Genomic DNA, 26,136 nt, shown 5'->3' with positions numbered 1-26,136 from the left:
GAATTTATTAGACTGTTACTTGTTACAACTAATCATTTATAGAAATTAGTAACTTCTTTCTGTCCAACACATGGGAGCACTTCAGTTTGAAAAACCTGACTCTGGATATGTTTTCGTAATTGATTCGTACATCTTTCTGAAAGGAGAGTCAAAGTCATAGGTTTCCAAAGTAAACTTTTTGTTTTGGAAGGATTTTGCCCTTACAAAAAGGTTGCACAGATAGAGTAGGGAGCTCTCGTATACCATTCACTGGCTGCCCCAGATGTCAGCGTCTTGCATACCTGTGGTACATTTGTCAAAACTAAGATTAACATTGGTTACACTGCTAAGTAAACTCCACGCTTTATTTAGATCTCATTTGTTTTCCCACTCGTCTCCTTTTTCTGTTCCAAGATCCAGTCTAGGATACCGCAGTGCATTTGGCCATGTGATTTTTAGATGGTGGGTCAGTAGGATCTCAGAGAGAATCAACTTTTCCTTCTCTTGCCTCTACTTCCTCCTTTTTGTCTTTACTCTGGATCTGACTTTTAGCGGGTCCTTCTTTCTCTGGCGACAAATAAAGGGACCCTTCTAGTTCCGTTAACCACTGTTTTGGTACTGACAGCCTAGAATTTCAGGCGTGTGCTTTGAACACTTACTGTACATTTAATTTTATTAATGAACGAATGCTGATTCTTCTGCCTTTCTCTGTCTCTCACTCTTTATGCATACCAGGTCGTCTGGAGTCTGAGAACAGAGCGTGCTTCTTCACTCACTGCGTGTCCCAGAACTGCCTTCCAGAAGCCTTCCAGAAGGAAGCAGTTCTCCCCTCCTCTTCCCTCTCCCCCTTCCCCCTGCCCCACACAACTTGGGGTGATTTTAAACAAGGAGGTTTTTATATAAGGCCCTTTTACTCTGCAAAGTAGAGCTTCTCTCTGGGGGTATGGTACCAGGTTACACTTCTAGCAGTTCTTGCTCCTGTCCAAGAGAAAAGCTATCTGATGTAAAGACCTCTAGTGAGACATTTATAGTCTGTGATACAGTTTTACAAAGAACTTTTCACATACATGAGATTTTTTGGAACTTCAAAGGGCAGGAGTTATTTTACCGAATTGTATTACAGGGAGAAAAATTGAGTCTAAAAGAAATCAAGTGACTTGATTAGGTAGCAGCAGAGCCAGGACTGGAACCCCTGCCTTCCCATTCTTCCATGTTTTGGGTCTACCCTTAAAGGTTAGTACTCTTTAAAATACTATTGTTTACATTAAAAGCACAGGCCAGATATACATTTTTAGTGCCATGTACACTATACTAGGCTTCCCTGGTGGCGCAGATGGTAAAGCATCTGCCCGCAATGTGGGAGACCTGGGTTCGATCCTTGGGTCAGGAAGATCCTCTGGAGAAGGAAATGACAACCCACTCCAGAAACCTTGCCTGGAAAATCCCATGGTCGGAGGAGCCTTGTATGCCAGTCCATGGGGTCGCAAAGAGTCAGACACGACTGAGCGACTTCACTCACACTGTGCTAACTGTTCAGGCTGGTATTCCAAGTTGAATGAAGAAAATCATGAAACGGTCTAGAAAGCTTGAAAAATTCTGTATAAGGAGCAGGAGAAGAAAACGTTGCAGGGATACTGTAGGACGGGGCAGAAATTGAGAGACAGGACGCAGAGAGGCAGGGGGAAGCACTGGGGCACAGAGGCCTCCCCCTGTCCTTTCCATCTCTGTAGCATCTTCAGGAAGGACTTAGGAGAGACTGCAGTAAATAGGGGCCCACAGAAATGGTACTTTTGGGAATGGTATGAGAAAATTACTTGAAACATCAGTCCAGGCTAATCATGAGGATGAAATATTCATAAGGCCCAAATAGGTTCGCTTGTCCTACCCCACGCAGAAAGGCTCTAGCTGCTCTTTCTCTCTGACTTCCAGCGTAGGGTAGCGTCACCTTTGTACTTCCGTAGCCCCTACAAATACATAACTATTTGAGTTTTTAAGAAACCAGCACTTCCCTTTTTTATTATTTATGCTCATGTGTATCACACATGAGACCAAGTGACTTGGAATTTGTCAGGGGCCCCGGTAGTAGGGCATGTGTACTAGCTAAAGTTGCATTTTCCGGTGACTTAAGTAAAAATCTATATTACAGACATCAATATCTTTCTCATTGCATCGTAATTATTCACTTTTGAGTCCATTTTTTTCCCCATTAGACTTAAGATTCCTCGAGCATGAGAACCATGTCTGTATTTCTAGCACCCAGCCCTAGCTTTGAGAGTACAAAAACCTGTTTGAACGCATGAATTGAATTGGGGACCCATCAAACCACTTGGTTGGGATGTGGTATCTGAGTAATATTTTCTTTGAAAATACTCTTCAGTCTCATACGCACCTATTTGATGGTTATTGCCCTCAAACAGCCACTGAAGGCAGAGACTCTGTCTAGTGGCTACTTTATCCCCCGAGCAAGCTCAGTGTCTGGCACAGGCAGTAGGTCCTCAGATTTCTTGAGTGAACGCCAAGGAAAGTTTTGACAAGGAGCTGAAGAATAACTGAATAAGGCATGAATATGAAGTACACAGGCATGCCCACCAACTAGTGTGTGAGCTCTCAAGCAGTTAAGTAGATACATGTAAAGTGAATAAATGAAACTGTCTTAACTTATTTTAAGACAGCTTACCCTGAGGTCTCTGTTTCTCACGGAGTGTTAGTATCTTAGAAAATTGACTGTCACAGTGAAGAGGAGAGGTGAAACCTTAGTTATCACGAATATTAAAGAAGTAACCATGGATTCCAGAGTCTGAATCCTTCTTTCTTTATTCTTTCTCATGAAATGTTAACCACAACTTGTACTTATGTATGTGCAGTTTGATGTCTTGTTTCCCACTGGACTGAAAGCTTTATGTGAGCAGAGACCATAGTTGTATCCAGCCTACTAACACAGACCCTAACATATTTATTTAGTACATATGTTAGATAAGTAGATGAGAGAGTGCATGGAGGAGAACTCTTTGCTCATCCTCACCCCCAATCACTCTTTTGGAGGTGATGCTGTAAAGTAACCCAGACAGCAGAAATGAGGAATAAATACCCTCCTCTGGGGGTACCTTCACTTACTTTTAAAAATAATTTAAAAATTGAGATGTAATTGACATAAACACCTTCACCTACCTTTATTCATATATTCTAATCATGAAACGAGTGAGCATACAGAGAATAGTCTTTGGTTTTCAGTGATGGGTGATGTGGTTTTACTATTTGGGTGATTTTGCAATTTATAGAATAAACTGAAGTATAAAAATATACCAATGGAAAAAAAAATACACCAGTGGGGGACACATGTACACCCATGGCTGATTCATGTGAATGTATGGTAAAAACCACTACAGTATTGTAAAGTAATTAGCCTCCAATTAAATAATTTACAAAAACAAAAAATACACCAATAGCATCGGTGTAATTCACTGCTGCAGAGATGAATTTTCTAATTATGAGCATGCTAAGCTTGCTCATAAAGCCCACATTGTTACTTCTCTCATCTTCCCAGTAAACCACATTCTCCAGTTTGAAGCTAGGGGTGGTGTTATCTATTGCTGAACTGAATTGTATTTGTTTATTTCTTCTAGGATTGATACTTGAAAGTTAATGAGGAGAAAAAAATATACCAATTATTATGAAATCAGACTGTGGGAATTTATAGAAGGAACAGAATTTGGAGTAAGAATATATACTATCTAAAATTAGTTTTAACAATATTTATAAATAAGTGCGCTAGGCTGTGTTTAGAATAGAACTTAGGAGATATTACATCATATCAAGTGGATTAGATTTAGATCAAAAACTCACAGAAACGAGTCTAGAGACACTAGATTTTCTCTTTATTAGGTTGTTCTTTCACCATTCTTTTTCACCTTGACAAACCTTCAATGGTAGACAACACATGTACCCCGGTGTTCACTGCAGCACTATTTCAGTAGTTAGGACATGGAAGCAACCTAGATGTCCATCGACAGATGAATGGATAAAGAAGCTGTAGTACATATATACAATAGAATACTACTCAGCCGTAAAAGGAATGCATTTGAGTCAGTTCTGATGAGGTATATGAACCTAGAGCCTATGATGCAGAGTGAAATAAGTCAGAGAAAAATAAATACTGTATATTAAACCATAAATATGGAATCTGGAAGAATGGTACTGATGAACTTACTCAACAGGGCAGCCGTGGTGACGCAGACATAGAGAACAGACTTTGGAGAAGGGCAGGAAAGAGAAGGTGAGATGAGTGCAGAGAGTAGCGTGAGAGCATAATCACCACTTGTGGAAAGTGGATAGCAATGGAAGTTTGCCGAATGACTCGGGGCTCTGTAGTAACCTGGGGGAGTGGGAGAGGGTGGGGAGGTGGAAGGGAGATTCAGGAAGGAGGGGACATATATACACCTATGGTTAATTCATGTTGATGTATGACAGAAAACAAACCAATATCATAAATAACAATTAAATATATTTTTCTTAATGACAAATAATTTTTCCAGAAGAAATGTGTTAGAAAATGGAAGTCCTCTCCTGTTACAAACTTTTAAACAAATTTGAAACAAAATTTTTAACTTAAAAACACTGAACATTGTTCAGTTCAGTTCAGTCACTCAGTCGTGTCCGACTCTTTGCGACCCCATTAATCGCAGCACACCAGGCCTCTGTGTCCATCACCAGCTCCCGGAGTTCACTCAGACTCACGTTCATCGAGTCCATGATGCCATCCAGCCATCTCATCCTCTGTCGTCCCCTTCTCCTCCTGCCCCCAATCCCTCCCAACATCAGAGTCTTTTCCAGTGAGTCAGCTCTTCACCTGAGGTGGCCAAAGTACTGGAGTTTCAGCCCCAGCATCATTCCTTCCAAAGAAATCACAGGGCTGATCTCCTTCAGAATGGACAGTACACAATAAAAGATGAGGTCCTTTGTTGTTATTTAGTCGCTAAGTCATTGTATCCGACTTTTGCAACCCCATGAACTGCAGTGGTAAGCATATTCTTTACTACTAAACTACCAAGGAAGCCCGTGATGTGCTTTAAAAGCAGTTAATTGGGAGTGTCAAAAGAAAGGGGAATTAAATCTGCTTAATACTAGTTCCTTGGGTTTTCCAGGTGTCGCAGTGGTAAAGAATCCACCTGCCAGTGCAGGAGACATAGAAGACTCGGGCTTGATCCCTAGGTCGGGAAGATGCCCTGGAGGAGGAAGTGGCAGCCCACTCCAGTATTTTTGCTGGTGAAACCCCATGGACAGAGGATGCTGGTGGGCTACGGTCCGTGGGGTCACAGAGTCAGACACGACTGAACACACACGTCAGCTCACCCAGCTCAAGTACTGGTTACTCAGCCTGATTTATGATTGGCATCATGAACGTGGATGCAACATGTTTAATTTTCCAGAGTAAGGTGAATTTAAGTTAGACCAAACTATCATTAAACGGGGCATTAGAATCGCCTGGCAAATTTTTGAAAAACCCTGATTCCCAAGCCTCACTCCAGACCAATTAAAAACATTATCCATGAACTTATGGTTGGGGGGTGGGGAAGGGTGGAGAGGAGGGATAGGTTGGGAGTTTGGGATTGACAGATACACAGTGCTGTATTTAAAATAGATAACACAGGGACCTACTGTAAAAAATAAGTAAATTTTAAAAATTCTCAGATGATTTTATTGGTGAAGTAAGTGTTGAGAATCACTGGAATGGGGAAATAATGCAAGGATAAAAATTCAGCAGATTTGGTTCTAGTCCTGGCTTCTGCTTTCTAGTATTTTGTTGAGAATTTTTGTATCTGTATCTATAAGGTGTGTTGGTCTGTAGTTTTGTTCTGGTCTCTTTCTCTGGCTTTGATATCAGAGTAACTAATAGAGTTAGTTGGAAAGTGTTCCTTTCTCTGTTTTCTGGAAGAGTTTTTGAAGGATTATTACTAATTCTTCTCTTAAATTTTTGGTGAAATTTACCAGAGAAGCTGTCTGAGCCTGAGTTTTCTTTTGAGGAAGATTTTAAATTAACAAGTCAATTTCTGCTTTTTATAGGTCTGTCTGGATATTCTGTTTTTTTTGGGGGGGGAGGGTTGGCATCAATTTCAATAGTTTGTGCCTTTCTAGGAACTGGTCCACTTTATCTAAGTCATCTAATTTGTTGACGTGTGGTTCTTCATGATATTCTCTTTTAACTTTGTTAATTTCTGTAGTTGGTGATAATGTCTCCTCTTACATTCCTGATTTTAGGTCTCTTTTCTTGGTTATTCTAATGAAACATTTGTCAATTTTGTTAATCTTTGTAAACAGCAAATTTTTGGTTCTATTGGTTTTCTCTATTTCTGACATAATTGCTTTATAATTTAAAGCAATGGCATCACCGACTCAATGGAGATGAGTTTGGGTGAACTCTGGGAGTTGGTGATGGACAGGGAGGGCTGGCGTGCTGCAGTCCATGGCGTCACAAAGAGTCAGACATGACTTTTGCGTGTCCAACTTTGATTTAACTTTTATTCTTCTACTTACTTGGGTTTAGTTGCACTTCTTTTTCTAGCTTCTTAAAGTGAAGGTTTTATTTACAACATGTGTTTGAAGTCTTCCTTTTATTCTCATACAAGCATTTAAATCTATGAATTTCCCTCTAAGCATTAATTTAGATATAGCCCATAAATTTTATATATTCAGTTCAACATGCTTTCTAATGTCTCTATTATTTTTCCTTTGACCCATTGGCTATTGCATGAGTTCAGTCGCTCAGTCGTGTCTGACTCTTTGCGATGCCATGGACGCCACAGCATGCCAGCCCTCCTTGTCCATCACCAACTCCCACAGTTTACCCAAACTCATCTCCATTGAGTTGGTGATGCCATCCAACCATCTCATCCTCTCTTGTCCCCTTCTCCTGCTGCCTTCAATCATTCCCAGCATCAGGGTCTTTTTCAAGGAGTCAGTTCTTCGCATCAGGTGACCAAAGTATTGGAGTTTTAGCTTCAACATCAGTCCTTCCAATGAACACCCAGGACTGATCTCCTTTAGGATGGACTGGTTGGATATCCTTGAAGTCGAAGGGACTCACAAAAGTCTTCTCCAGCACCACAATTCGAAAGCATCAATTCTTTGAAAGTCAGCTTTCTTTATAGTCCAACTCTCACATCCATACATGACTACTGGAAGAACCATAGCCTTGACTAGACAGACCTTTGTTGACAAAGTAATGTCTCTGCTTTTTAATATGCTGATTAGGTTGGTCGTAGCTTTTCTTCCAAGGAGCAAGCGTGTGTTAATTCCATGGCTGCAGTCACCATCTGTAGTGATTCTGGAGCCCCCAAAATAAAATCTCTCAGTTTCCACTGTTTCCCCATCTATTTGCCATGAAGTGATAGACCAAACGCCATGATATTAGTTTTCTGAATGTTGAGCTTTAAGCCAACTTTTTCACTCTCCTCTTTCACTTTCATCAAGAGGCTTTTTAGTTCCTCTTCACTTTCTGCCGGAAGGGTGGTGTCATCTGCATATCTGAGGTTATTAGTATTGCTCCCGGCAATCTTGATTCCAGCTTGTGCTTCTTCCAGCCCAGCGTTTCTCATGATATACTCTGCATATAAGTTAAATAAGCAGGGTGACAGTATACAGCCTTGACGGACTCCTTTTCCGATTTGGAACCAGTGTGTTGTTCCATGTCCAGTTCTAACTGTTGCTTCCTGACCTGCATACAGCTTTCTTAAGAGCCAGGTCAGGTGGTCTGGTATTCCCATCTTTTTCAGAATTTTCCACAGTTTATTGTGATCCACACAGTCAAAGGCTTTGGCATAGTCAATAAAGCAGAAATAGATGTTTTCTGAAACTCTCATGCTTTTTCGATGATCCAGCGGATGTTGGCAATTTGATCTCTGGTTTGTCTGCCCTTTCGAAAACCAGCTTGAACATCTGGAAGTTCACAGTTCACATATAGTTGAAACCTGGCTTGGAGAATTTTGAGCATTACTTTAGTAGTGCGTGAGATGAGTGCAATTGTGTGGTAGTTTGAGCTTTCTTTGGCATTGACTTTCTTTGGGATTGGAATGAAAACTGACCTTTTCCAGTCCTGTGGCCACTGCTGAGTTTTCCAAATTTGCTGGCATACTGAGTGCAGCACTTTCACAGCATCATCTTTCAGGATTTGAAATAGCTCAACTGGAATTCCATCACCTCCACTAGCTTTGTTCATAGTGATGCTTCCTAAGGCCCACCTGACTTCACATTCCAGGATGTCTGGCTCTAGGTGAGTGTGAGTGATCACACCATTGTGATTATCGTGGTCCTGAAGATCTTTTTTGTACAGTTCTTGTGTGTATTCTTGCCACCTCTTCTTAATATCTTCTGCTTCTGTTAGGTCCATACCATTTCTGTCCTTTATTGAGCCCATCTTTGCATGAAATATTCCCTTGGTATCTCTAATTTTCTTGAAGAGATCTCTAGTGTTTCCCATTCTATTGTTTTCCTTTATTTCTTTGCACTGATCACTGAGGAAGGCTTTCTTTTTTTTAATATAAATTTATTTATTTTAATTGGAAGTTAATTAGTTTACAATATTGTATTGGTTTTGCCATACATCAACATGAATCCACCACAGGTATACACATGTTCCCCATCCTGAACCCACCTCCCTCCTCCCTCCCCATACCATCCCTCTGGGTCGTCTCAGTGCACCAGCCCAAAGCATCCAGTATCATGCATCGAACCTGGACTGGCGATTTGTTTCATATATGATATTATACATGTTTTAATGCCATTCTCCTAAATCATCCCACCCTCTCCCTCTCCCACTGAGTCCAAAAGACTGGTCTATACATCTGCGTCTCTTTTGCCATCTCGCATACAGGGTTATCATTACCATCTTTCTAAATTCCATATATATGCGTTAGTATACTCTATTGGTGTTTTTCTTTCTGGCTTACTTCACTCTGTATAATAGGCTCCAGTTTCATCGACTTCATTCGAACTGATTCAAATATATTCTTTTTAATGTCTGAGTAATACTCTGTTGTGTATATGTACCACAGCTTTCTTATCCATTCATCTGCTGATGGACATCTAGGTTGCTTCCATGTCCTGGCTGTTATAAACAGTGCTGCGATAAACATTGGGGTACAGGTGTCTCTTTCAATTCTAGTTTCCTTGGTGTGTATGCCCAGCAGTGGGATTGCTGGGTCGTAAGGCAGTTCTGTTTCCAGTTTTTTAAGGAATCTCCACACTGTTCTCCATAGTGGCTGTACTAGTTTGCATTCTCACTAACAGTGTAAGAGGGTTCCCTTTTCTCCACACCCTCTCCAGCATTTATTGCTTGTAGACTTTTGGATCGCAGCCATTCTGACTGGCGTGAAATGGTACCTCATTGTGGTTTTGATTTGCTAGGAAGGCTTTCTTATCTCTCCTTGCTATTCTTTGGAACTGCATTCAAATGAGCGTATCTTTCTTTTTCTTCTTTGCTTTTCAATTCTCTTCTTTTCACAGCTATTTCTAAGGCCTCCTCAGACAGCCATTTTGCTTTTTTGCATTTCTTTTTTCTTGGGGATGGTGTTGATCCCTGTCTTCTGTACAGTGCCATAAACCTCCATCCATAGTTCATCAGGCACTCTATCAGATCTAGTCCCTTAAATCTATTTGTCACTTCCACTGTATAATCGTAAGGGATTTGATTTAGGTCACACCTGAATGGTCTAGTGGTTTTCCCTACTTTCTTCAATTTAAGTCTGAATTCGGCAATAAGGAGTTCGTGATCTGAGCCATAGCCAGCTCCCGGTCTTGTTTTTGCTGACTGTATAGAGCTTCTCTATCTTTGGCTGCAAAGAATATAATCAATCTGATTTAAGAGTATATTATTTAATTTCTCCTTATTTTTAAATTTCTCATATTTTCTTCTGTTGTTAGTTTCTAATTTGATTTCATTGTAGTCACAGAATGTACTTTGTATCATTTAAATCCATTTAACCTTATTGAAAGTCATTTTATGGCCTAGTATATGGTCTGTCCTAGAGCCAGGTCCATGTATGCTTGAGAAGAATATGTATTCTGTGGTTGTTGGGTGGAGTGTATTGTTCGAGTCTTGACGTTCTTGTTGATTTTCTGCATATTTCTTCATTATCAAGAGCGAGGTTGATTGTAATTCATGAGTAGATAAATCAAGCATTCCTTATTCTAAATCATGTAAGCATCATGAAGTTGAATTAAAATGGAGAAATCTCCTAGTATTAGTTGTATCTTAGGGATACCAGGAATGACATCTAATTTATTTTCTAGTGTATTCGTCCTTTTTATTTTAGTATCCTACTATGGCGATCACTTTTAATTCTCATGAAAACTCATAATTTCAGATTCAGCTCCAACCAGGCCGTCTTTCAGCTGATCATTTCTGGGTTTCTGTATCCTCCTTGGGACTATGAGAACCTCCATAGCTTAGAGTCAGATATCTTAGTGGGGGTTTAGGGTGGGGAGAGAAGATTTTTGAGAAGGCTTGTTTGCCTTTTGCTCTCCTCAAGCATATAAACCTCACTGAGTTTCTAATACAGCACTGACTTTTTGGGCTAGCTTGTAATATCTAGTCAAGGAGCATTTCCTTTATTCCCAAAATCAACAAGTTTATTTTGGAGCCTTTTTGTAATATAAATATTCTGAAAAGCTGCAGTCAAATTTGTGGTCTTTTGATTAGGTTTCAAGTTTCATATCCAGATTTAAAGAATGGAGAAAAAGATTTATCAGTGTTTCTGAGAGAGCTGAGTCAATGGGACGTTCAGCAGTCAGAATCTTCATTGAAGAGGCCTTTGTCCTGAGCAAAGATGGTACACGGGGAGGGGTTTTGCTCTTTCGCAGTTATTCCTGTATTGACTCTTTGCTCTTCTCTTCTATTTCCCTCATAACTCACACTTCCCCTCCCTGTTCTAGAAGTCTTGGGGAAACCAGTAATGGGTGAATACGAATGAGGTAGGAGCAGCCTGCTGAGCTGCACATCTCCCTTCCCAGTAAAATGCAGAGCTTCTGACCACAGGAGCCCAGAGCCAGATTGGGAACACACCACTTGTTTTTGATGTTTTTTTCCCAGACCTGATTGATTCAGTTGTTTGATACATTCAGTCCTTGGGCATCGGCCCTTGAATACCAGCGGCATGCCTCTGTGGTCTTAGCTGGCAGAAGAATGTCAGGTTCCCCCCCTTGCTCTAGTTTCCTGAGTAGCCAGTTGTTCCAATAGCAGTTGATCACCTTTATTTGAAATAGATGGAAAACTTGATTATTTTCATGGGGAATGGAGAACCTCAGGTTCCCCACTTTATGCTTTATTTCTTTTCTTTCAATTCTTTACTGGCAGGCAGCTCAGTTGATTCACCATGCATCAGCTTCAGAGACATCTGTTCATCTATATATAATAGGCTGCTTGCACAGACGCATTTAAAACCAGATGATATATTACATTTGTGGAATTCAGTAACAGTGAAGGTATAAAGACTCGTGCTTGTACCTAAATAGGTATTTTTGTTTAGTTTTTTATTGACTTGGGGACTGGAGAGGAAATCTAAGTGGTGATATATAGTAACATAGCATTTATTGCATTCCAACTTTTAAAAATTTCCTTGATCTAGCACTGTGTTTGAAAATAATCACTTGAACTACTGTTAGCTTTATCTTGGTGAGGGTGGTTGTGTATTAAATTATGTCCTCTTAAATATGCTCCTGATTTGAGTACCTTTTGCAGTGAATACATAATATATGTCTCTTATGGTATTTAAATTATTGAATGATTTATTTTAAAATGAATAGTCCCAAGGCCTAGAAACATAAAGGCATTTTATTTAGACTGCTTAGAATTAAGAGGAATTAAGATAGACTAAGGAAAGGGGAAGGCAATGGCACCCCACTCCAGTACTCTTGCCTGGAAAATCCCGTGGACAGAGGAGCCTGGAAGGCTGCAGTCCGTGGGGTCGCTGAGGGTCGGACACAACTGAGCGACTTCACTTTCACTTTTCACTTTCATGCATTGGAGAAGGAAATGGCAACCCACTCCAGTGTTCTTGCTTGGAGAATCCCAGGGATGGGGGAGCCTGGTGGGCTGCCGTCTATGGGGTTGCACAGAATTGGACACGACTGAAGTGACTTAGCAGCAGCAGCAGCAAGGAAAGGGGAAATTGGTGTAAATACTGTTTCTTTGTGGTCAGACATCTCAGAAGAAGGATTGTTGTATATATACACAGCCAAACAGATACCGTACACCGTAATTCTGAATTTGCTGCTTATTTTCCTCCTTATAAACGTTGTTAGGGTTAGCAGGAATTATGCAATGTATGAAATAATACATACCTACTATCAGGTTGTAGCAGTACCCAGGGCATACTGATCAGGGTTAATTCTATTACATGAATGAGAAACTTGGTCAGATTTCAGATTAGACTAGAGTTTGGTATTAACTGCTGAGAGGCACAAATGGAATTTTCAGATAACTGAACTTTAATTTCATTTAGCTTGAGATGGAAAAGGTTTATGAGATGAACCTTCCCTTTTGAACTAGAGCCATATTAAAAAAAAAAAAAGGCAACTAAATTCTATGAATCATAGACTTAACCTTTTGCTTTCATGAAGCAAGAAGTTTTCCAGTCAAGAAGTTTGCATAATGGATTCCTTATGGCCCTATCTGTATATGGAGTTTTGGAAAGGCGTGAATTGCTATTTCAGAATTATTCTTGGATAATAGACATATTTTTCATTAATTATTGTTTTTTTGAAGTGTTCAGACTTACTGAATTAGGTTTCCCTGTTCTCTGAAATGAAATAAGTTTGGTACATTTAATCGTTTTCCAGTCGCTCATCTTATACTGGGCCTTAGAAACACTGTAAAAGCTAACACATTCCCCTTTCCCCTCTTACTTTATCCTTCCTGGCCCTCCTCTTTCTTCCAAGGAAACATATGGCACAGTATTAAGTATTTCCCTTCACTTTAGAGTCACAGAGACCTGATGTGAATCGTAGTCCTGGACTTTTGAGCCATTGGACCTAAGGCAAAAGTTTAAAGGTTTGATCCTTAGTTTTTTCATCTGTAAAATGGAGATAATAATTGTAATATCTCCACAGGGCTTTTTTTTTCCTCAAGTATGTCAGTCATTTAATATAGGGCTGACACGTAGCAACACTCAATGATTCCTCTTATAATTTTATTATTAGTGTTGCTGCTGATCTATAATTTATTCTGAAATCAAGTTCTTAATTTAAATTTATTTTACTGAAGCTGATCTCCTAGACTTTGTCCCTGGCCTGAATCATCTATGTCCCTCAGCCCTTTTGTCTGTCTTGGCACAGAATGAACCCAGGCAATCATACTTTGGGCCTGTTATCTTAGCAGCACAGGCTTTCAGGAGACCCTGGAGAAACAGAAGTGGGGTCCCCAGGTTCTGGGATCAGAATGCTTGAGTTCAGAACCTGTTGTACCTCTTATTAGTGGATAACCTTAGGGGAATCACTTAATCTCTCTGGGCCTCATTTTCCTTACCTGTAAAGTAGGGTAATAATACCTGTTCTGTCCATTGGGTCTGTCAGTGTTAGCTGTTAGTTGGCTGTTGCCACTTTTATCTTTTATTCTGCAAGGCTTTCTTAATTTTAACAGTGTTAATTTGTAAATGATAATAATACCGTCCTATTTAGATTTCTCTGACTGTATGTATCATCGTTTAGAGATGCAATTCAATTTAAGAAACAGTTATTAAATACCTACTGTATATTGAGTGCTATTGGTTGGGAGAGCATCAGAGATTAAGATGATACATTCCCTGTCCTCCAGGAGTTTACATTTATTTGGGGGGTAAGTATTACACAGGGCAAAATATCTCTATACTTTTTATAACAGATACGAGGTAGTTCTTCGGAGGCCTGGAGCAATTCTCAATTGGGAAGGTCAGGTGAAGTGATGAGGTAGGCATTTCCAGGTGAAGTGAATTGTGAGTAACTGGACAGTCGGGTTGTGGTGACTTAGAATGGGTGAGGCTTCCCCGGTGGCTCAGATGGTAACGAGTCTGTCTGCCGTGCAGGAGACCGGGCTCCATCCCTGGGTGGGGAGACCCAGTGCTCTCACTGCAGCATGAGGAGATGCTGTAAACTTGGTAAAATAGGAGTGTGAGGAGGTAGCAGAGTTGAAGTTGGCTTAAAAATGTTAGTGTTAGTACTGGGGAGGAGGATGGTGAGACCATTAAAGAGAAAAAGGATGGAAGGTTGATTAGATGTGAGGAGGGGTTTGGGGAAGAGATGGCTCAGCAGGCAAAGAATCTGCCTGCAGCGCAGAAGACACAGGAGATGCAGGTTCCATCCCAGGGTCTAGGAGGATCCCCTAGAGAAAGAAATGGCAACCCACTCCAGTATTCTTGCCTGAAAAATCCCATGGACAGGGGAGCCTGGCGGGCTACAATCCAATGCGTAGGTGGACGCGACTGAGCAACTAGGCACAAGCAATAGGTTTTGAACCTGCTGGATTTGAGGGGTAGTCAGGAGACTGCTTACAGCTCTGCCATTTGGGGAGGCCGTCTTAAAAACTGCTTTGTGGATGGGAAAGACAGACGTTAGGGTAATGTGATTCCTCATAGATACAGGTCGCCCTCAGAATGGACTTGCAGGACCTTAGAATGAAGACTTATCACGGAAGGGAAGTTCCCTTGGCCCGTGAGATCCTCTCAACCTTCCTTTTCCGAACATGTTCTCACTTCACCTCTGAATGGAGGCCTTTGTCATTCCGCATGGTGTGCAGTGGTAATAATACCCTTTAGGTTTCACTCACATTTGAAATAAAGATAAATGGCTTTTAACTTTGAAAAATTCCTACTAGCTTGTTACATCAAGTGGTGTTGCCAGAGTAGAAATAGGAGAAAACCCCCTCATCACCCTCCCCTAGCCCGGATGTGCTTTGAATCACCTAGCTTTGTGTTTCATGTCAACAGAAGAAGGCTCGAAGTGAAGAGGAAGAGGCAGAGAAGAGTTGTCTTAATGGTAAAATAGTTTCTGGCCGAGGGAAGTGCATTGCTTGGTGAAAACAGGTATAATTTTTAGGTCCAAAAGAGAAGATTTTACAAATAACCAATACTCCTTGATGCGTAACTCACTGCACTTAACCGTGGTAAACATTTGCCACCAGGAGGAAGGCGTAGAACAGCTAGAAAAAGCCTTTTCTGCTGGACAGTGGTCCTCATTTTGTTTTCTTTGAGTTAAGAATTGTGTTTTTTCAGTCCTGGAGGAGGCCACAGTGTTGTAGGAGGTTTTGAGCAATAGGCAAGACTCTGGTACTTTGTGGATTGTTATCGCCCTGCAAGACCCTTCGCAACTTCCTCTCGCCGCCCACAGCAGAATACGGAAGCCCTGCTGTATCAGGCCACTTCTGCAATTACAGCCACAGTTAGCGGGGACCCTTCTTTCACACTACACCCTTGTGTGTCGAGGCTTTCTTTGCATTTGAAAATGTGTCTTTTGTGGGGGAACGGCAGACTGAGCCTTCATCTCCCCTCTCTCTTTGCTGTCCTGCAGTGCTGCAGTTGAAGCTCCAGCAGCGCCGCACTCGGGAGGAGCTGGTGAGCCAAGGGATCATGCCGCGTAAGTACTCCCCTGCCTCCCGGCCCGTGACGAGGTGCTTCGGGGACGCAGTGTGTGTGTCCAGTCTGCCACGGGAAGCACCTGACGGAAGACGAGGCCACCGGGTTCGTTTCTCGCTCCTTTCTTTGTCATGCTCTCCCAAGTTCAGGGCCTCTCACTTGGCCATAGTTAAGAGAACTGTGCTCATTGATCAAGTTCAGAGAAACAGTGTTCGGTTTAAGGGTGCCATTGAATCAGCCTTCGCTTGTGAACTGCACCTTTAAAAGGGTTTCTCCACCCTGTGCCACTTCCCTTTGTAGGAGGAACAGATCGTGAGCTGGGGTTCTATGAGGAAGAGCTGTCTCCACATGTGTTTTGCCTGAATGTTGGGGTGCTTGGGAAGAGATGGCCCTTTCTCACCTAGTATTCCAAGTCAGCCCTAGTTGTGTTTAGAGTGAGAGCCTCAGATACCCTGGCCTGGTGTGACTGGAGTCATTGATGGGGTATCGCAGGGCGGGGCTCAGTGCAGAACCGCATCACTCGGGAGACATAAAACCCATCTTGGAATCTATTCAAAGTAAGAAAATTTGCTTTTAATACTAGCAGCCTTATAAAACAAGCGGAAGCTGACACCAGCAGGGTTTTGCTCTTTTTGACATTTCTTTTTGAGATATCTGTGGAGAGCTTAGGCTCTCCCTCTCCGTTCTTTTATCTTTGTGTGTTCCTGCTACTTGGGCACAGCCGAAGGAAATAAAAATTTATATATTGTTCACCGCTTCCAGCTTCATAGTGGAAGGACTGATGTTTTAATTTTTTAGACCTTCACTCGGTGCCTGCTAACCTACTGCCGCTGTATCTTGCTAGTTCTCACTCATTCATTCACAGTTTGGCTAACTGGTATGTGCCTGTTGATGCAGCAAGATAAACCCAGCTCCTGCTCTCAGGAGTTTTGTACTTACTAAGTAGACTGATAACATAACAAGCAGGGAGACAAATAAACTAACACCATTGCTTCAGCACATGGTAAATGCTCTGAAGTACATGTAACCGGTTGGCATAATAACGGATAATAGGGATGAGAGGGAATCACTCTGAAGAAGTTGGTCAAGAAAGGCCTCCTCGAGAAGGAAATATCTGAGCTGAGATCTGAAGGATTAGATGGGGTCAGTCATTCAGAAGCAGGAAGAGGAGAAAGCAAGTCTGAGGGCCCAGCACAGCTAAGAGCCTGGCCTGTTTGCACACACCAAGGAAGCATGGTTGCTGGGGCTGGTAAGTGAGGGCGGAGCGAGGGCCAGTTAAGACGGGCAGGATGGGCGGGGCCAGAACTAGCTCTGTCAACCGCACGGAGGAGGCAGATCCTATTTTAACTGCAATGGGAAGCCATCGAAGATTTTCAAGCAAGTGAAGACAGGATCTGATTTAGCTCGTGGTGATGTCAGATCCATTTCTAAGAGCTGGAACTACATAGCAAGTATAAAGATCCTGAGGTCTGTTTCTGTCCTACGCATCAGCCAGGAGATTCAAGTCTCAGGTTTATCTTTTTAAAAATTGCAGTCAACTCTCAAACCATTTGCCCACGTGCTATCTCCTCTGACCTTGCAGTGAAGTGCTCTTCTCCTTAAAGTGTGGGTCCGTTAGTGTGCTCAGGTAGAGTGGTGGTGTGCTTTTATAAAACAGTCCAAATCTGCCAGCCTACAAGCCTTGTAAAGGAACAAGTCGCCCTGTATCAGTCGCATTGTCCCTTTCGCCGAGTTCATCCTGTGTTTAGGACCTGCTTTTTGCCTGTGACAATCCTAGGTGCTCTAGAGATTAAAGGCATATTCAGCATGGGACCTGCCCTTAAGACACTTAACCATTTGTCTGGGTGGTAGGATTTGCCCGTGCACAGCATAGAGAGCAGCTCAGTGCTGGTCTGCGGGTGCTGACTCTGACACAGTACTAGTTCTGAGGACATAGTGCTGCTTCTCAGAATCTGTAGTATGTCCAGGACCTAGAAACCACTCAGAGGATGAAGGCCTACATTCTTTTTGCAGCCTTTCATTTGATACCAGGGGCTACTGGAGGTAACTGTTTATTAGGATTTATTGTGTTGCATTTCTTGCAGTTTTCTGTGCTGTTCAGACACACGATGCTTGAGTATTGCAGTTATCTGCTTAGATGTTTGTCTCTCCAATTAGACTGTGAGCTCCTTGAGGAGGTATCTTATTTATATTTCTGCCCCCAGTACCTGGCACTGAATGAATGAATGAAGACAGCCAATTGTAAAATGGTGTGTGTATGAGAGAGAAAGAGAGAATGAAAGACAGACAGAAACAGATACTACTTAACTGCAAACTTGTTGGAATTCTGGGCCTGGAATTTGAAACAACACTCCTGTTCTCCTAGGAGCTCAGATTCTAAAATATTCTGAGTATCTAATTGTGTACCTTGGGTGGTTCTCTGCATCTGTGAAGTGAGACTAACTGCCCTTCCTGTAGGGATAGAAGCGCCCTGCTTCTGTGAGAATATTGCATTTTCCCTTATAACACAAGCCACCTTCAACGATGGGCACAGCTTGTTTTTCAGCTTTTCCAGTGAAGAAAGTAGGTAGCAAACTCTCAGATTGTGAGAGAGGGAGTGTTGAGGCCTGGGAAGAGCTCCAGGTGTGAAGTGTCCTGCTCCTCAGCGTACCAGGTGATATGCAGACGGGGCCCAGAGTTCCCAAAGGTGAGGCTCTTTTTCCCAGCCCTTCACCTTCTGCGTAACCCCACTTCCTCACCACAGCCTCTCGCCACCACTGTAACTCCTGTTATAATCTGGGACATTCTGTGCCTCTCTGACACCCCCACCAATTCCAAGGTCATCCTTCGCTCACGTCTTTCAAAAGAAAATGTGAGTAGTACTGGGGGCAAGTCGTAACTGATCAGCAGTTTGTTGGTTACTGAAGACTTGGGTGATCTGGAAAGACAGCATCTGGTTTGAAGTGCCCATTTCACTTCCATCTCACTGGCCTGAGGAGTTTCTGAAAAGTGCCTTTATGTTTAAGTTAGCTATACAACTTAGGAAAGTCATTAAGACCCTCAAACCAGGGGAAAGGAGCAGTGTAGTCATGGCCATATTCTGCCTCATCAATTTCTGTTTATATCTTCTATCCAATTGTCCTGATCTTTCTGTAGCTCTGGGAAGAAGAACTCACCCACCTTGTTTCACAGAGCATTCCCACAGCTCCCACAGGGGTCTCTGGCTTCCAGTCCGGACATCATGTCTGCAGGGCACGATGTTTTCAGTGGCTGCCCTGCCTTCAGGGTTGTTTGTAGTTTTGCGTATTGTTCAAAGCTGGGCAGTGGCCTTCCCATAGAATTCAGGGGATTTAAGGAGTTCCCTGGTGGCTCAGACGGTAAAGCCTCTGTCTACAGTGCAAGAGACCCGGGTTCGAGCCCTGGGTTGGGAAGATCCCCTGGAGAAGGAAATGGCAACCCACTCTAATACTATTGCCTGGAAAATCCCATGGACAGAGGAGCCTGGTAGGCTACAGTCTATGGGGTCACAAAGAGTCAGACACGACTGAGCGACTTCACTAAGAGCCTCTTAATTCCTATACACCTCTTTCTACTGCTTGATACGCTCTGCTCAGGCATCTGAACTATGGGGTCTAGAAGTTGGTGGTTTCTAATGTGTTTTTAAATAGGATCATTTCCCAGAATCCCTCATTCTCATCATGTAAACCTGTGTCTCAAATTTAACACTGCTTAAACCATACCAAGTGCAGAGTGCCAGATAGCAAAGAATTACTATTCTGGGTCCTGTGCTTTCTTTCCTGATGTCTGAAGCTCTGCATATCTTGAGGGAAGAGGAGAGATGGCACAGATAGGAAGCTGGTGTTCAAGTCCAGAAATTAAGGAATGCTTATGTATTTCAGATGAAGAGTCGTAGAAGAGGTGGGTCCTGTGTGGTTCACTTTGTTTCCAAACAGAGCTTTCCCCACAGCCTTTCTCTCTGACATTTAAAGTTGTACAAGCCAGAAAGTTAAGGTGAAAATTAAGCAAAATATTCTGGCAGTCAGGGCTGCTGCAGAGGAATAGCCTTTTAAAGGAAAACATGGACGTTCTCCTGACCCAAACAAATGACAGATAAATCTCCTGTAATCTCCCTAGATATGAGAGAAGAGCCTCATTTGTCTGTTCCCTCTCAGCCTCTTGTTATTCTCCCTTGAGCCCTTGAGGAAAAGCAGAGGTCACATTTTCTAATGCCTCAGTTACCCCTTACCGACCAGTTCATTATTGCCGCATATGCATATAGTAGGAAGACCTCAGGACCTTGGCAGACCCATGAGGAAATCCTGTTTGTCCAATAGGTTAGGGACTTCCCTCTGTATTTCTTGGGTGAGTTTTGTTTTGTTTTGTTTTCATTTTAAATGGTGTTTCTGCGCACCTAGCCACTGTCCCTGGTGACGCTTTCTTCTGAATTGTTGGGAGAATACCCGCACAGCGTGAAGGCGTCACAGCTCGGGGCAGCCAGGGTCGGCCCAGAGGCCTCTCAGCCGGCCTCAGCCCTGAGCGGCACTCAGACTTGTCGCTGGGTGAGGCAGTGAGCCCGTGGCCAGCGAGCTCGATTGGCTTGTGGGTCTGCTAGTAGGCCCCGTGTTCTCACATTGAAACTGGAAAAAAATGGTCTCGTGTGATGGAGTTCCCGCAGCTCTGTTTCTAACAAGCTTTACCACATCTTGACTCCTGACCCTTCAGTTCTGCAGTTCGACCCCTTTGTCAAGCTTCAGCTGTCGGCGTTGGGCGAGAGCTGCACAGAGACCCAGCTGCTTAAGCTACCCTTTTACTGGGTCGCACGTCAGCTGAAAATCTCCTGTTCATCTGACTATAGCAGCCTCTGTACCAGGAAGAAATTTCTTCTAAACTCTGACAAAAGATTATTTAATGGCTGAAAGTGTCAGGATTTATTATTATGGTCTCTTTTCCTCTGTAGCTGAGATTCTTCTTAATAATATTTTTGTTATTTGTGGGAATTATTCCTTATATTATTCTTCATCAAAGGTATATAAACTTTGTTTCAAGATTCTCTTTCCTGAGTACATAGAGATAAAATCCGTTTTGGTGAAGCTCTTTTAAAAATAACTCTTGGTGTTCATAACCCCTGAGAAGATAAACCAACCTCTGGCCTCAAAATTTCTTGTAATAAGAAAGGAGCCGTCAGTCCATCTTTATTAAATACTGAGGTGCATGGCATCTTTTCCCCAAGTTTCCATGAATTCTAAAGAACTAGCCGCCCCCACACACCAGCCCTGTCCAGTAGCACTTCCAGTTTGGATAGAAATATTCTGTGACCCTAGCTGCTACCCACAGGTACTCTTGAGCACTTAAATGTGGCTAGCTTGATTGAAGAACTGAACTTTTATATTTAATTTTAATCAATTTAAATAGTCACATATGGGTGGTGGCTGTGGTATTAGACGATAGGATTTTAGGCTTTATTGGCCACTTAGAAACAAGGTGACTGTGGACAACTCATTCCACTTTTCTGAATTCAAATTCTACTTTTATAAAATTCTTATCTAGCATGGAAAAAACCTTAAATGTCCATCAACAAATATATGATTAAAGAAGATATTCTGCGCGCGCACACACTGGAATACTACTCAGCCACAAAAAAGAACGAAGTGATGCCATTTGTAGCGACATTAATGAACCCAGAGATGATCATACTAAGTAAAGTAAGTCAGAAAGAGAAAGGCAAACACCACACGATGCCCCTTTCTGCGGAATCTGAAGCATGACACAAGTGAAACAGAAACAAGCTCACAAATGTAGACAGTGGCCGTGTGGTTGCCAAGGAGAGGGAGGCCAGGGACAGACGTATTGGGAGTTTGGGGTTGGCAGATGCAAGCTGTTATATACATGTGTAACTGATTCACTTTGCTCCACACCAGATAACACAACATTGTCAATCAACTATACTTCAATAAAATAAGTGAAAACAATAAAGTTTTTCTCCACCCACAGTTAGTTTTGGAGATAACTGAGATGATGCGCTGTTCCCACTTTTGAGACGTGGGCAGTACTATTTGCAGTGAGTGGAGCATTTGCTTGGATCTGCCGTTTGGGTATCTGAAAGTAGCTTTTAATATATATAGCTCATTAACTTCTGTGAAAACCAGTGTTTGGACACAGGAACTGTCTTTCAGTAAATAAAATTCTCCTTAATTTCACTTTCCTCTCTACTCTTGGATTAAAAAACAGTTGCTGAGGGACTTCCCTAGAGGAAGACTCTGCACTTCCACTGTAGGGGCGCGAGTTTGATCCTTGTTTGGGGAACTAAGATCCCACGTGCCTTGAGGCACAGCCAATAAAATAAAAGCAGTTTGCTGAGAATTGTTGAGAGTCAGAGAACCACTAGCCAAACATAGTACTCTGTTAAGATTGTTTCCCTTTTAGTTGTGTATGAACAGGACTACTGTTTTTATTAGCTTGCCCTCTTCATGGTGATTTTTTTTTTAATCTCTCTTAAAACAAGTAAGCGGATAGGTTGGAAATAATGTATATATTTTCAATTTCTGGGCAGCTTGCCAAGAGCCTGAAATGTTCACCAGCAGGGACCCAGTGGTGATTCCAGCGCAGATTAGGGTCTAGTTTAAGGACAAATTGCTTCCTTTTTAAAAAGCTTATAAAGATGGAAGATGACAGAATTGTAGGCTGAAGGGAAATGTTGTTTGTTTTGATTTGAAGTGAAGTGTTAGTGTGTGCGAGACATTCTTTCTGAGAGGATCTTGCGTAGTTGATGCGTTTGGGTGAGAGCGGGTTCTCCCCTGGGCCTTGGCCCTTCCCTGTGTGCTCCAGTCCACTTGGGAGTCATAGAAGCTCTGTGTGGTCAACTCTGAATAGCTGTCCCTGTGAGCCAGAAAAGTCTGGACAGGATTGACCTGCACCCCTTTCCGGCAAGAGCTCAGAAAAAGACTTCTTCCAAAGCCTGCAGTTTGCCCCCGGCTCCAGCCCAGGCGGGGACCCCGGGCCTGTGCTTCTTGCAGGGGCTCACTCTCACAGCTGTTAGTGTGGTCCCCTCGGCTCTTTCAGATACATAGATGTCTTTGGGTGAAAGAGCTAGTTTATTTCTGCCTTTTCTTTTTAATTGAGATATGGCTGGTATACATGATATTTGTTTCAGATGTACAACATAACTTTTTTTTTTTAAAGCAGAGAACTCTGCCTATCTGAGATGCTGTATCCTCAACTCAGGAGTGAGACCATTTAACTCTAGTTGGATCCCAGGTTTAAAGGACATTTGAGAAATGCCACAGTCAAGCGTGTGTTCCAGGATCGGGGCTAATCTGATCCCTGGATTTGAAGCTGAGGGAAGACTGTGTCACCATATGGCCTCAGGAATCTTCTCTTTCATCTCAAGAGAAGACCAGCTGGGTGTGTCGCTCCCTAGCATTTGATGTTGCCTTTCTGAGAGGTCCTGGAGAAGGAAATGGCAGCCTACTCCAGTATTCTTGCCTGGAAAATCCCATGGATGGCGGAGCCTGGTAGGCTACCGTCCATGGGGTCGCAAAGAGTCGGACACGACTGAGGGACTTCCCTTTCTGAGAGGTAGCAGCCTTCTCATCTCTCTTCCTGCTGCTGTAGGTCACCAGCAGTGTGTGTTCCTACGTCAGGGGTCAGTGACTAGCACGGAACTGCCTCCTTGTCCAGTTGCTATCAAATCCTAAAATAACTCTAGAATGAGTTGTATGTTCTATGCATTTTCATTGTTGAATCTGAGGAGGAATCCAACAGGGAGCTCTCTTGGACAGACCATCAGAAGTAGTCTTCCTGATACAGGTTCTTGATACAGTTTAATACCTAAAATGTATAATAGGCATTCACTTTCATTTAATAGTTCTGAAAGTATCTGAGATACTTTTAAAGATAGCATCTGAGATACTTTGACACATCTTTTCAAGATAGTGAAGGAGTTTATTAAGTCACTTGTTGAAGCTACGTACTAACTTTGCTTAAACAATAAAATTAAAGAATTACGCATTCAGGGGGTCCCTGATGGATATCTGATGATGGTGGTGATTTAAAATCCTTCAGCCTAATGGGAGGCTATTTGCAGAGGAGCGGAGGAGATTCAGAGCTTGTATCTAACAGGTGACCTAGACATTTTGGTTGTGGGGCTTCAAAGGTATGTACGCGTGTGACTGTGTGTTGGAATAACGGACTGATCGGGAGCACTAGGCTGGGCTGTGGTGTGAAAGCTGGATATAAACAGGGCTGGCATGTAGGCCAAAGACAAACTTGGAAGGCCAAGTTCAAAATATTTGACCCCTCACATTTTAAGCTTTTGAAATTCACTGTACCTGTTGGTATTCATGCCATGCAGAATTGTGTGATGACTTTACCTCCCGGTGAGTCTTTTGCCCCGTCAGTGGGGTCAAGGTTGAAGACCTGGGAGCAGCTTGCACTTCTGACAAGGAAAAGCTGAGCATCCTTGAGCCTCCATTTTTAGCCTTCCTTCTGGGTAGTTGGCTTCCCTGCTGGTTTGGGTGGGGGTGACAGCCCACGTGTCGAAACGGGGGTGGTTGGCCAGCCTGCTACCAAAACAGGATGTCGCAGAGCATGTTTTCTGCCTGTTGGTGTGGATCCTTGCTTGCCCTGGAGTGCCTGATCTTTCCCCACAGCCCATCACCAAAGCTTTTTCTTTGACTCTCCTGGACTTAGTTCTGGTTTTCACTGTCACGGCCAGTCCCTGGACTGTCGGTCGACACAGCTCTTTGGTTAATATCATTATTGCTGGTTATTTTTGTAGGCATTTTGGCATGACAGATAAAACCAGAAAGACAAAAAATGGGAGTCAGTCCCAGTTAGCTCTCAGCATTTGACTCCACACCCACACATTCTCTTCAGAAGCAGAATGGCACACACACAAAAAATAAGAAGTTTAAAACAGTAACAATGCCAGAAGCTTATTAAGCAGAGCTTCCAGCAGATGGTGGAGCACTTTCACTTTAATGCTGAGAATCACTGCCGCAGGGGTTTGTATAGTTGCCATTTTGTGGATGAGGATACTGAAGTGCAGAGGGATCAGAGGCCTTGCCTAAGGTCACAGCACCAGTGGAAGACAGAGGTGGGTCCAGTCCGGGTCTTTTGGCTCCAGACCCCAGGCTGATTCCTGAAGGTTGCAGTCTAATGATTCTTACTGATAGTGGGATTTCATGGTGATGGCCTGATGTACGCTCACCAAAATGTCAACTTTGTAGATATTAAAAATTGAGAACAGTGTCAGATCAGGAACCAGGGTTGGCGAGAAAAGTGAAAGTTAGTGGGGGAGGGTGTATGTTAAAGTCACGCCATCATTTTTAAGCCATCTATTAAAATTGCTTCCAAGTTGCTGCTCCTGTGTGCTGGCTTGGAGGCCGTGGGCATCTCTTCTCTGTCTCAACAACTCTTAGTTAAATCAGAGGTTCTGGATTTTTTTTTTTTTTTTTTTGGTGCCATTGGTGCTCCTTCGGAAATCTTGCATGTCCTCTCACTAGACAGTTTCCCAGGCAAGTAACCCAGAACTCAGCACACAATTTCCAGGGATTCATAGATGGTCTAAAGCAGTGAAGCATGCCCCAGGTTAAGAGCCCCTGCTCTGCCTGGATGTGGAGTCCCAGGGAAAACTGTCGCCCTAATAGGCATTGGGAACCCTCACATCCCAGTGATGCAGCAGCCTCGGAGCTCCCCACCCGCTCGCCCTAGAGCTGGGGCTGCGTTTCTGGAGCTGCCTTCCATGGAGTGGGATTGCCAGGCCAGACCCAGCGGCAGCATGTGGAGTCCATCCTGGCCAAAGCAGGCCCTCGTCAGGGTGTGAGGAAAATGGCAAACAGCCCCCGATGCGTTGACTGTCAGAAATATGTACTTTGCAGTTTGAAACGTTGACCCTGAAAGGTCAGGAGAGTCAACTCCACCAGTCTGTGGGCACCTGCCCCGCCAGCAGAGATGCAGTTCTGAGTTAGCTGTTCAGAAAAGTGGTCCAGACCTGACTCGGCATCCTGCTTAGTACAGAGCCCCTGGTGGTGGGGGGTGAGCAGGTTAGCTTCTTTTCTCCTCCGCACTGTCACCCCTCCCCTGCCTTCTGGACTAGAGAGACAAGGCTTTTCACATTTTACTGGCACCAGCCTCCTCGAAGAGCTTTTACTAAAGATTAAAACTCTTGAAGCTCAGAAATCTGCGTTAGATTCTTACCCTCCAAGACTTCTGGAACCCCACTTGGGGAAACACTGGACAAGGGTCGCGGGCCTTGCTCCCCTGACGGCACAGAATGCTGCTGTTCGTCTGTCCGCAGGGGTCCTGGAGTGGAGGGTAGCCCCGTCACCTGAGTCAAGAGTGAGTGATGGTTGTTGCAGGGTGACTGAGCGCAGGGAGCTGGTGCCCCTCGTCTCCAGCGCTGGGAAAAGCCTGCCTCGCTGCCGCCCGAGTGGCCTGGCACCGTGGCTGGGATGAGTTGGGCAGAGTTCCTGCACTTCCCAGACCCGTGTGACAGACTTCCGTGCCGTGGCTGTGGGACGTGGAGGGAGTCTGATTGTATAGCGACTCCCTCTGCTCTGTTGAGCCCTCTGAGAGAGGGCTC

The 26,136-nt window shown here is 43.2% G+C and overlaps 1 protein-coding gene across 1 annotated transcript in view; it reads left to right on the top strand.

Moving 5' to 3' along the window:
* Nucleotides 1-26,136, top strand: part of MRTFA (myocardin related transcription factor A) — a 126,487-nt gene that overhangs the window by 74,172 nt on the left and 26,179 nt on the right. Inside the window, exon 2 of the mRNA XM_068970389.1 lies at nucleotides 15,511-15,576. Coding sequence (XP_068826490.1) covers nucleotides 15,570-15,576 — 7 coding nt within the window. The 5' untranslated portion in view covers nucleotides 15,511-15,569. The remainder of the gene's footprint in view (nucleotides 1-15,510; nucleotides 15,577-26,136) is intronic.

The sequence above is a fragment of the Capricornis sumatraensis genome, chromosome 4, assembly GCF_032405125.1.
Source record: "Capricornis sumatraensis isolate serow.1 chromosome 4, serow.2, whole genome shotgun sequence".
Taxonomy (NCBI): Eukaryota; Metazoa; Chordata; class Mammalia; order Artiodactyla; family Bovidae; genus Capricornis; species Capricornis sumatraensis.
This window is presented reverse-complemented; position numbering and strand designations above follow the sequence as displayed.